This window comes from Haliotis asinina, chromosome 9 (assembly GCF_037392515.1).
Source record: "Haliotis asinina isolate JCU_RB_2024 chromosome 9, JCU_Hal_asi_v2, whole genome shotgun sequence".
Lineage (NCBI taxonomy): Eukaryota > Metazoa > Mollusca > Gastropoda > Lepetellida > Haliotidae > Haliotis > Haliotis asinina.
In genome coordinates this window covers 49,298,722-49,310,495 of record NC_090288.1, presented here as the reverse complement: position 1 = coordinate 49,310,495, position 11,774 = coordinate 49,298,722, and the positions used below count along the sequence as shown (strand labels likewise).

Genomic DNA, 11,774 nt, shown 5'->3' with positions numbered 1-11,774 from the left:
TACCTGTTTGTGACTGACTGAAGGCAGACCTGAATGACCCCATCTTGATCTCAGTCTCCATGAGGTCCTCCACAACCAGATCGTCAACTGGAATGGGCTGGCGGTACACCTGGTACATGCGAGACCCATACTGATTCGTGACACGAGTTGCTACCAGCACCTTGTCAAACAGGAACAAGTGCAGCTTCTGCAGAGAGAAAACAGCATAGCATTAACATTGACATGATGTGAACTAAATCTGTATTTACAATGGGTGGTGGGGTAGCCCAGTTGTTAAAGCATTCACTCCTCACTCTGACGACCCTGGTTCAAGTCCCTACATCAGCACAAAGCACATTCCTGCCATTATATTGCTGGAATTTTGCAAACTAAGCTCACTCAATCACTGTATTTACAAGGCTTAGAGTTTCTCAGCCTGAATTGCAAGCCCTTAATCATCAGTGGCTTGAATTTCATGATTAATATTTTATGGGTCCTTGCTATGCACAACTCTTATGCTGGGGATACTGATGAATATGTTCCCAGAGTGAACAAGCCAAATTGGATTTGAAAACTTACGCTTCCTTTGTTGTTCTTAAGGACTCCATTACAGATGAGACTGTGAGACTCATCAATTTCGGGTACTTTCTGATCATCGTAGATGTAGGTGAGACGTGACTGGTAGTAGCGACATTTAGCCTCTCCAGTCTTCTTGTCAGCCTCAGCAATGTAGAACTCTGCCAACTTTATCTGAAGAACAAACAGAGGAAAAAATCAGTATTCTTTCACACTGTTTGAGTAAACACTGGGTCAAAACTAATAATGACTTTTAGTTCAATTATTCTTCAAAGGAAAATAGGTAGAAAGTTAATGAGATGAAATATCTGATTACTTACAGCTTCCTGAAGGTAACCTGAATCTTCATGATCATCTGGTGTCTAGTAAACAAAAAACAGTAACATAAATAAATAGTGCCACAAGTCACCTGAGGGTGAAAAAATAAAGATACTATCATATGTAATATCAAAATAAATAAATAAACACTGTTACTAATGTTATTAAATTATCAAATATGTGAATTCACGACACCCCTATCTTTGATACTGAAGCAACCCATAGTGATACTTACATATTTGAGAATGCTCCTGATAAGCAGTGGGTATTTGACAAATCGGCTCCTGGCTCCATCCAGAAGACTCCACAAGTCCAGCTTGCGACTGAAGGGAGATTCCTGACACCTCTCCAGGAAATCGTCAACTGCAGGATCACTCTTCTTCTCGTCTAGGAGTGCTTTACCGAACACTTGGTTGGCACAGAACTCGATGTACGCATCCAGGGACGAAATCTGAGAATAAGGGAAAAAAAAATAAAAATAAAAATAAAACCTTTACAATGAATCAAACTGAAATATTTGTATTGATTTTTCCAAATTTTCAATCATTTACTGGCAATTCACAGAGTTAAAAAAGAGAGAAGAGAATGATGATAAATTAAAAACCTTGTTCTATCCTTACCCATTCTAGAACTTCCCCTCCAATTCCCTGTGTTGTACCATCAGGTAGTCTATGCTTCTGAAGGCGGGACACTAAATCTGAAAATACAGAAATTCAAACATAAAATACATGTAAGAACTATGACCTCTACCATATCCTTATGTACTGTATATTGAAATGTTTGATGATTATCTCTAATACTTTTATGAATCTCTATGTCTCACCTTCATGCACCTGAGGCAGGGACTTGATGGGTCCAAATATCTGCTTGAGTTCTCCTGCAGTCATTAACTGGAGTTTGGCCATAGACTCATTATAGTTCTGAAAGTAAACATTATAAATTTAAATAAATGTTTATTGTGCACTACACTATGTATCAACAAATCTTCAAGCCGACGTCAGTATCCCAAGGCAACACCTGTTACCACTTTCAGCTGTGCAATATACGTCAATACATACCAGTGTTACATGTGTAATGATGAATAGACAAGTGGTGTCAATTGTTATCTCAATATAATTACAAACAACATACTTTCATATATTACTGACGCTTGTATTTTCCTACAGTGCAAACATGTTGATATATGTGTATGACGTAATTCAGGTGTACTCTCACCTTCTGGACATTGTTCAAATCCTCAATAATATCTTGCTCTCCTTGATACAGTTCATAGATGGCCTGAAAGAAATAAAACTTTATTAAACATTTTAAGAAAACAAAGCAGTTGAACACAAACTTTAATAGAACATGTCTTTCATATCTAAAGACAGATGTAACATGAATTGAACAGTCGGTATCAACTATTTTAACTCTTTAACATGACTACAGAGACCATTATTATCTGAGAATTTTTGAAGACTCTGGCTTAAGAATTTAAGCTAAAATCTTAAACTGGAAAGTATTTAAATATTAAACTAAGCAGGCAGCTAAAGAGAGAATCATATGGCTCTAGTTAATTACTAAAATCTAATTGGTTTTAAACGACTCAGTCAAGTAGTCTTTGAATTTAAAGTGCTCACATCAGAACTAAAGGTTAAAACAACAATACTACAATTTATTTATCACCACTCATTTTTTAATTATTTTGGTTTGTTGAAGTATGAATTCAAGGTCTCATCAGGAATACTAACAAGGTATCTAGGATTTGTTCAAAATCCTTAGTAAGTCATGTTCTCCACATTGAGCGGTAACCCCCACATGTCATGGCCACTCCTCAGCACTCCTAATATGGTCAATGGCATGTATTTTATACCAGCCCTGGATCAGTGAGACAAGTTAGAGCCCTTCATTCAGTTAACACACAGGCCACCAATAGCATTATTGATCCCTTCAGCCATTGCACACTCAAGTGGGTTTCTATATCTAATACACACTGTCAATAATCATTACCGTCACTACTGTTGCATTGGGAGAATTCTTCAGGGAATTCAATGTAAACGAAAAATTCTCTTTGAACTGCCTACAGGAATCGTGACCAATGACAATGACGCCCCACACATATCCAGGCTTTGAAGCATTAACGTACATCAGTTTCAACTTGCAACATTGTCAGGATGATTAAACACACCTCATGAAGTTTTCACACCAGCATGTAATAGGATAACACAGAGTACAATGATATACAGCTTTTGATTGATTTTAGTTAAAAGTATTATTTTTCAAGGCCAGATTTCAAGGGCTGAAAATTCATTGAAAAAAGAGAGTGAATTTGATCAGTCAACCAGTATATAAGATATCCTATTCTGACGCAAATGAGGGCTTTTGATTGAGTTAGTTCATTAATTTTTCATAAAATCTGGCAAGAATCTAATTTGAATCCTGAAATAGCTCCCTGGAAGAAAGTGTCCCAGTTTATAATATCCTTTTCGTGACTAGCACTACAGTTGCTGAGACAACACTAACAGTTTGATACAAAACATGATCAGATTCACTAAATCAAGAAAATCCCTACCACTGAGATAGCCGATCAACCAAATTGGCGTAAGATACACTACAGTGTCCTAATCAATATATAAAAATAAGTCAGACAGAAATCAATGGACCAAATTAGGCTGGTAGCAGACCATGACCGGTCTATCACAGCAATCAGTTTCTGCTATTCTGATCAACAATTGTTCTAACCTATTGATAGCCTATGTAAAGCTTCCACTGTTGCCACAGAAACAGCCACAACAAATCATTAAGATTGTTACAACAACTGCAGTTGTGTAAACTTATTATTTAAAGCAATCAGCTATCTCAATAAATATAAAGATTTTCTCTGATCAGCCTAGAAAAGTCATTAGTACTAAGAACAAATCACTGCCTTCAATGACAATACAGGAAAGATCATTTAGGGATGGATACTAAAATGCCATATTCTAAGCATGACCCTTCCTAACTACATGCAATTACTGGGACAAGGTGGGGTTTTGGAGGGGTGGGGGGTGACTTTTTTAAAATGAACTAAATAACAAGCTTTAGATTTGGTCATGATGTAAACAGGCTATTCACACGGTTAGGAAAAAGTGATCACTTTAAGTTGAAGACACCCACACAACACTGTCCATCACGTTGAGTGATCATTCAGCTGACTCCCTCTGGAGGGAATAAGCTTTAGACTCTACTTCAGTCAAGCCTTGTGTGGGGGGATCTATCACTGCCATTACCTTAACAAGATTGTGTTTGTTATAGTACAAGAGGGTGTTATTGAGAATGGTGTGACCATGGGGAATTTACCCAGGAAGGTCATCCATGGTTTTTAATTTTGGAAAAAAGCAGTTCAATTAATTTTCTGTTACTTAAAGTTTAGCCATCAATTAATTTTTTTTATATGATTTTAGTGAAAACTGTTTGCAACTGAGAAAAATAAAATCAATGAGAACGGATTTCAAACATATTTGTCAAATAAATTAGACTGAAAAAGTTACTCAATCAGCATAAATATCTAATTGATCATCAGTTTTTGATTTGTTGACCAAAATCACAAATTTTCAAATTCTTCAGAATAGTCGTATTTTTGGGGGGGTGGGGGGTAGGGGTGGGGAGGGTGTAAAAAAAAAAATCTTTCCAGCTATGTTTTCAACTGACCTCCTGCCTCTTGATGTCCTTGTGAGTGAGGGTATGGTGGTTACCCCCATCAGCCATCATGTCACTCCATGTCCGTGTGAGACGTCGCTTTGCAGGGGAGGGCTGGGGAGCCTTGTAGGGGGACAGGTTCTGTCTGTTGGGGGTGGGGGGAACCTTGAAACGCTGAAAAACAGCAAAATATCTCATTGTTTAAAAGCTACCTTCCTAAATCCATTCCATCAGGAACAAAATTTTCAGATTTGATGTTTATTGAAATAATACTGCTGGTTTTTTTTCACTATTTAAGAGTTTAAATCTAGACTAATGCTTACCTTGCCAGATGTAGATTTGCTTGGAGACAAAAGATTCACAAGTGAAGACACCCTGAGAATAGATCTTCGACTCTTTTTCTGAAAGAAAAACCATCCAATATTTTAATGTGATAAATATGACTAATCACAGACAAACATGAAAAGTTTCAAAAAGTTGTGTAAGAGTATTTTTAAAGTTCAGCATTACACTGACAAGTTTGAATAATTTACCTGTGCACTGCAGTGACAATCTCCCCCTATGACAAACAGAGGCCCAGTGCTGGCACAGTAGAAAGACAGATCAGGCTCAAGGTGAGCAGCCATCGTTTAAAGCAGCCAGTCTCTAACAGTCAGTGTAATAAACTGATCCCAGAGACTTGGATGTTTGTTGGGAAATCAACGCAACAACACTACACCAGCCATTATTATTGATCCGCCGGAACTCCATCGCTATGTGACGACGCAATGATCACCGGCAACCTCCTACTCACAAATAGACATTTGTAGCATCTGTGACGTCACATCACGCTTACAACTACGCTCACAGACGAGCAACAGCAGAGTTGTAATAAGCATTTTCATGCTTTTATCACGGTTCTGGAACAATTTTTAGAGTGTTTTCAAGGTTGTCTCATGTGGACAGCCTACTAGTGATTATCTGGCAACATCCATAATAAGCCATATATAGGATGTTGATGTTCATATAATGGTTCTAGATACAGTCCGCTCCCGGGATTACAAAAATCACATTCAGTGCCATACTGTTTATCCTTTAAAGGCAAGCAAATGTATATTTAACTGATCACTCTGCTTGTATCAGTACTGTTATGACATAATATTAATTAATAATAACATTCTAGGATAAACACAGTTTTTAGGTCTCTTCAGTCCAAAATGTATGTTTGTCATTGTTGATTATCATGGTTTATTACTTAAATTAATTATTCTAGTTTGTTTATCGTATTGTTGTTATTGTTTATAGCACATATGCCAATTTCTTCAGTACAAAAACTATTACGGTATAATATATTTGTTGCTCTCATTTGAAATGTTCTATTAAATTAATTAGCTGCAATTAGCACAAAGAAGTCACTAAGCAAATCAATTTCTGATACAATGTACAAACATTTCCAGTAAGGCAAACAGTATATTTATATCAGCAGCAAGGAAGTGAGTTTGTACAAATATTACATATAATTATAAAGTCTTCTGACCTAAAATAACCTTCATACAATCAACCACCTATTTTCCTGCACCATAATTCCTGGAAGAACAAAGCCTCTTTGACTAGAGACCATCTGCTTGGGCAAACTAAAAAGACCTGGTACTACTTGTTCTAAAAATACCAGTATTACAAACACTAATGACCACCTTATCCAACATTTCTCTGCAATTTGTATGATGTGTACTTAAGAGGCACAACATGCATGCATATCAGGAACCTGATTTAAAAACAGATATTAAAAATAGCCCATTTTATCACAAATATAGAGCAGGCAAACACAGGAATGCCACTGTAGGGAAGGTACATTGACTACACAGCATCTTAGCCGCGATCTGACGTCATGGCCCAGCACCACAGCTCTATATTCAGATCAATACACAATGCAGGTGATAGCCACATAGCCAGAAAGAAGCACAAGAAGCTGTACGACTTCTGTCACAAACAGCTGACTTCTAAATCCAGATCAGTTTGGTTTGGGAGAATACACATGAGTTAACAGCTTCACATCTGGTGTCATCAATAGCCTGAAATAGGTTGTGAACATGATAGTGTGTCAGAGGATCCTATCTCCAGGGTTAGGGTGTCCCTGATGTCACAACAATTAAGCTGTTTTCCCAGGGAAACTGTTTATTATACCACTAATTAGACATTAGGTAGAAACTAATGCAATAACATGTGTCACCTTATCAAGCGCCAAAACATTTATTGACACTGGTGTTTTTAGGGTTTTTTCACACAAATAATCAACACTGAGTTTATCCTAAACAGCTAAGAATTAAAGTGTAGCTTACCTTTGTCAAAGAAATGTCCAAGCTTTGTACACTCAAAGCATCTTCATCTATCTTCCTCTTCCTCTTTTTCTGAATCAAACAATATGAATAAAATCAAATACTACACTTAAAACAATATTAATAATTTATCTATGATATAGGACATTACACTATTCTTCTAGCAAAGTCAGAAAGGTTTCAGGACTGCCAACTTCACATATAGCATATTCTATAAGAAGAAAATGTAAATATTTTCACTGAAATAGTTCACCATAGCTTTTCTGTATAATTGTACTGACGATAAAATAACTAAACTTACAAAGGGAGGAAGCTCAAACATAGCTGATATTGAGTTCCGTCTGGTGCTTCTTTTCTCAGGCATTCTGAAAGAAAATTAACATATATTTTTTTCTTAAATATATCTCAATACAAATACAAGTCTGTTTGTCCCCTATTTCTACCTTTTCATCATATGAAAGACCTAGATAACAAATCCCCAAATTAACAAATGTATTGACTGTGTTCCTTTCAACAGTGTTCAAAAGTAAATAGTTTTACTTCCATTTTTCAACTGTACTAAAGTATAATCAATAAAGAGAGGGACCCAGCAGAACCTAAACATTCTCAAGGTGTGTTAATAATAACACACAGACATCCTTAAAATGTCTAACAGTCTTCTAGTCCTCATGATGCTTTAACAGTAGAAGGAATGTAATATCACTGCTAAAATGCATCCCAAAGAAATCCCCATATGTGCCAGCATAGAAAACAAAAGAGAGGGTCTTGTAAATCCTTTAAAAGCATGACTGACTTGATACATTACTGAAACACTCCACATTTTCACATGACAGGACATCATGATCAGATCACACAGAAGCACATATCACAAGAAGGTATTTCCAACTTACTCCAAAGAGTCGGTGAAGTAAAATATTTCAGCCTTGCTGGCCTCACAACATTCAAATTCACAGGTGCTTTGGTTATCCATGTCTTAGTGCTGAGGTTCTTAATGAATCAAAGAGTCCTCAACCAAAGCCCCTTATAAAGGGCCCTGGCTAGCCCCAGGTCATGTGATAATGGCTGGATGAGCCAATGAAATTACTCTGCACCCTAGGGACCTTGCCCCCTAGTAATTTCCTGTCTTATTACCAGCTTAGCCAACCCTTTGTTATTTGTAAAGGGCAGAGGATTAAGAAATAAGTGTCAATTTTAAGCATTATTGTGCATGAAGACTTGAAATATTTAACATTTTCGAAAAGAAATAATGTTTTTGTTTGTAAGAAGAATCGGTCATTAACTCTCCTTGGACTCTGAGTGTATTTGAAGAGAAACAAGCAATAATACTGTTTCATGTTTTCTGGTCATAGAAAACAATATCAAAGTTTGGGTTTTGAAGAAATATACTCAGAGTTCATTGCACATTACCCAGGGATTAAAAAATCCCATCCCCCAATGCTCTGGACAAGTCAGTTTTCATTTTGGGCAATCAAATAATGGTATCTTACTTGTCCATGGGCTCACAGTTACAAACTGCACACATGGATTTTGTTTCATATCAGCTCAAAATGTAGCTATTTAATTTTGCAACAATGATAAAGTAGGGATATTTTGGACCCCATGATCATACAGGATACTAACTTTAACCTATACTTTCATATGAATATCATGTATAAACATGTTAAATCATTTAGCTGCTGAAAAACGGTTTATTGTTATTATTTATCTAAAGGTAAAATAGAAATAAATGCTACCTTCCCTCTTCAAATCTATCCACCATGACATGCTTGTGTATTGAATGTCGTTGCCAAATGACACATGATGATTCAGATATTAAACACTTTCCAACTTAATGTTTATTTGGCACACGATTGACAGGTTGTATATTACAAACTTTATTAGATGTACCATAACACAGACATAGGGGGTGGCAGTCAAGTGCTAGAATCAACTATATATGACATGTATACAAGTTAAGGGGTGTTAACCTAGTACCCATGAAGCAAACACTACAACCTTCACATCTTAACCATGAAAACCCCGAGAAAGATCAACACACAAATTACACAAACACTATGCCACTGCCTTCAAAGGGGAAATGTTTTTGGAAAGGTGTAAAGTGTCCCTGTTTCAGCCTTTGAGGATATTAACGCTGATTATGCATTTTCAGTTACTGGTGCCTTTTACTTCTTACCAGCCTTTCAAAATTCAGTTAAACCTTCTCGCTTCTACTCCTCCTAACAAAGAGATTAAAGGCGCAATAAAACAATAGAGTTATTGGAAGGGATTAGTGCCAGCTAAACTAGGCAATCAACCATGAGATGTTCAGTAGCCCTCTACCATAAAAACAAAGGGTGCTAATAGGTCCCCCTGACAGCCACCTATATTGCTGTCTATACACCCGGCTCATACCTGTACTGTGTGGTGCTGGACCTGCCAACTTCTAACCAGCCACTGCTGGGACTATCAAAACACACACCAAACTGCTAATTAGTCTCTTGTTATTTCTATCATGTTTGTATATTATCTGGATTACCACTTCTGAAAAGTTAAATGCTAAACCAACTAAAGAGAGTGCTAAAACAACATATGGTATGATTATCTTTAGTAAGAGATATTCTGACTATGATAACATTGATTGAGAGGCTCATGAGCGCGAGAACTACACAGAACAAAATTTCCAGTAATGGTCTAAACATCTACATCTAAATGTCACTCTATGCAATAAAAAAGAAGTTATCATCCATATATAGACAGCTACAGTGTAACCAGTAACAATGATCATGGTCATAAAATGTATGCAGTCATGTTAATGACAAGTACTACAAGAATGGCATGAACAATGTACATCATTTCAAATCAATCAGAGAGCTTATGTTGATTTTTCAAAAGAGTAAACTCCCTTCAACTTATCTTGAGGGACGAAAGAATATCATTTTTCAAACGTCATTGAGTTATGATCTGGTCCACGTTGCCCATGTTTAACGACTCCTATTTGCATGGCACTTATTTCCAGTTTCACACAAAGTTCACAAGATACTGTTTAGAACTAATATACAGAATATATCAGAAAAAAGCAAACCTACTGACATAAATTTATCTAGAATTCCCAGCTTACAGGCAAATTGAGATACAAAGATTACTTTGTTTGCTTAAATTTCAGTAATTTCAGTATTCAATGTAATTATGAAAAATAAACTTCAAACATTTTGATCACATGATCAATGACATACAAGTCACATCTACAAAAATATAACAGTAGTAACATATATTTTCATATGAAATTGGACGCAAAACTGACACTAATAACATACTCAGCTTATCTCCAAGACATAAGGATTCTTAACACATATATTGTTTTAGAGACAAATAAGAACATGTTTACATTGCCTCTATAGATTTCCCATTAACTGTTCATAATTTACAGGAAATGTCAATACTAAACAGATACTAGAACTGTGTCCAGTTTTGCATGACTGGCCATAAGCAAAGGTACTTGTTACATAATGACACCCCCCAGGCCATGTTCTACTGCTGGTTACATGTGGCCGGGGTGGTATCTGTGTGTCTCAGCAGGAAATCCTTCCAGTCGCAGATATATGGAGGCAGTCTTCACATCAGATGTAACAGGTGACCACTTCCCTCATTACCACTTCCTTGATTCTAACACCCATAGTAACAGGATCTATCACACAACTAGGGGGAGGTAAGACCTGGAATGTAGCTGAGATTCATACTTATCACTGAAAATATGTAACTTTATTTATTGACAGTGTGGTTCAATAACTGTCACTATGATTTTTCTTGGTACTAAAACAAAGACTTAGTCTCGTTAACAAACATAAACTTAGTTGATATTAGTTGCTTGGTTTGTTGTTTAATGTTGCACTCAGCAGTATTCAAGCTACACAGCGGCACTCTGTAAACATGTGATCAACAGCATGAACATCAATCTGTGCAATAAGGACACATGGTTAACACTAGAGACATTTGGTGGTCACTGGGGGCAGATCTTGATAAGGTTTTGGGTTTTTATATATTTTTTAACATACTCGTAACCTCCGTTTTATTTGATCATTCTATAATAAAGAACAAATGTCAAAAATCCTTAACACCAACCATACCCTAACCCTAAAGCACATTCATACCCTAACCCTAAGACCCGAAAACCTCGAAACCTCGAAATAATCCTAATAAATCGGAAACATTTTAAGTGGGGAAACGTGCAGAACTCTTGCATGTATGTATAAGATTGAACCACTTAGTGAAAGTGAAAGATATGGGGCAACAAAAGGAAGTCTTCCCGTCTAGACCATAGCAATACGTTTGAAAATGACTGCAGCACTTTCTTCACAACTTGATACGTTGATATTGTGAAATACAGATGAGTTAGGTGAAAGGCTAATTCAATCAAACATTCTGTGAATCTATGGGCATAACTTATCTAATTACACATCACATATACATCCGTTTGAAGGAAGTGGTTGGTTGGATAACCTCGGACAGTGGCCTCACGGGCAGTCAAACTGCAATAGGTCGGTTAGAACCGGAAGTCTATATACTTCATTGTTATTTTCAAATAAGAACTAGATAGACCAGTGCAAAAAAATAAAACTTAGGCCCCAAAACGTGTGCTTTTTTGCACACTGCACGGGGAGTTTAAGTACAAACGCTGTGGAAAGTGGACAATGTCATCTGATAAACCGGTTGACACTGACAGTAAACACAACTTGATTCACGACGTGGGATCGTCACATCGACACAAGTAATATCTTTACCTGAACACGTTTTCTTCATCCATGATGTGATGTGCTTCACGACTGCTTATCTATATATACTTTGGCTATCTGACTCAATACTACCGATGTTTAAATACTGCAAAATTAACAAGGTAATCAACGAAACAACACCAACTCTCATCAACAAGGTGCTTTGAATATGGCGGCGAAT

The 11,774-nt window shown here is 36.7% G+C and overlaps 1 protein-coding gene across 3 annotated transcripts in view; it reads right to left on the bottom strand.

The window, feature by feature from the left end:
• Positions 1–11,774, bottom strand: part of LOC137295617 (rho guanine nucleotide exchange factor 3-like) — a 13,932-nt gene extending 2,158 nt beyond the window's left edge. The window contains exons 1-12 of one of the 3 annotated variants that reach the window (XM_067827059.1): positions 11,603–11,774; positions 7,147–7,210; positions 6,849–6,917; positions 4,854–4,931; positions 4,543–4,704; positions 2,089–2,151; positions 1,697–1,793; positions 1,494–1,570; positions 1,109–1,324; positions 876–917; positions 559–729; positions 4–187 (exon numbers count right to left, since the gene is read on the bottom strand). In XM_067827059.1, coding sequence (XP_067683160.1) covers positions 4–187; positions 559–729; positions 876–917; positions 1,109–1,324; positions 1,494–1,570; positions 1,697–1,793; positions 2,089–2,151; positions 4,543–4,704; positions 4,854–4,931; positions 6,849–6,917; positions 7,147–7,210; positions 11,603–11,625 — 1,246 coding nt within the window. In that variant the 5' untranslated portion in view covers positions 11,626–11,774. Of the gene's footprint in view, positions 1–3; positions 188–558; positions 730–875; positions 918–1,108; positions 1,325–1,493; positions 1,571–1,696; positions 1,794–2,088; positions 2,152–4,542; positions 4,705–4,853; positions 4,932–5,063; positions 5,201–6,848; positions 6,918–7,146; positions 7,211–7,735; positions 7,816–11,602 lie in introns of those variants that run through there. The other 2 variants (XM_067827058.1, XM_067827060.1) reach the window with 2 other exon arrangements.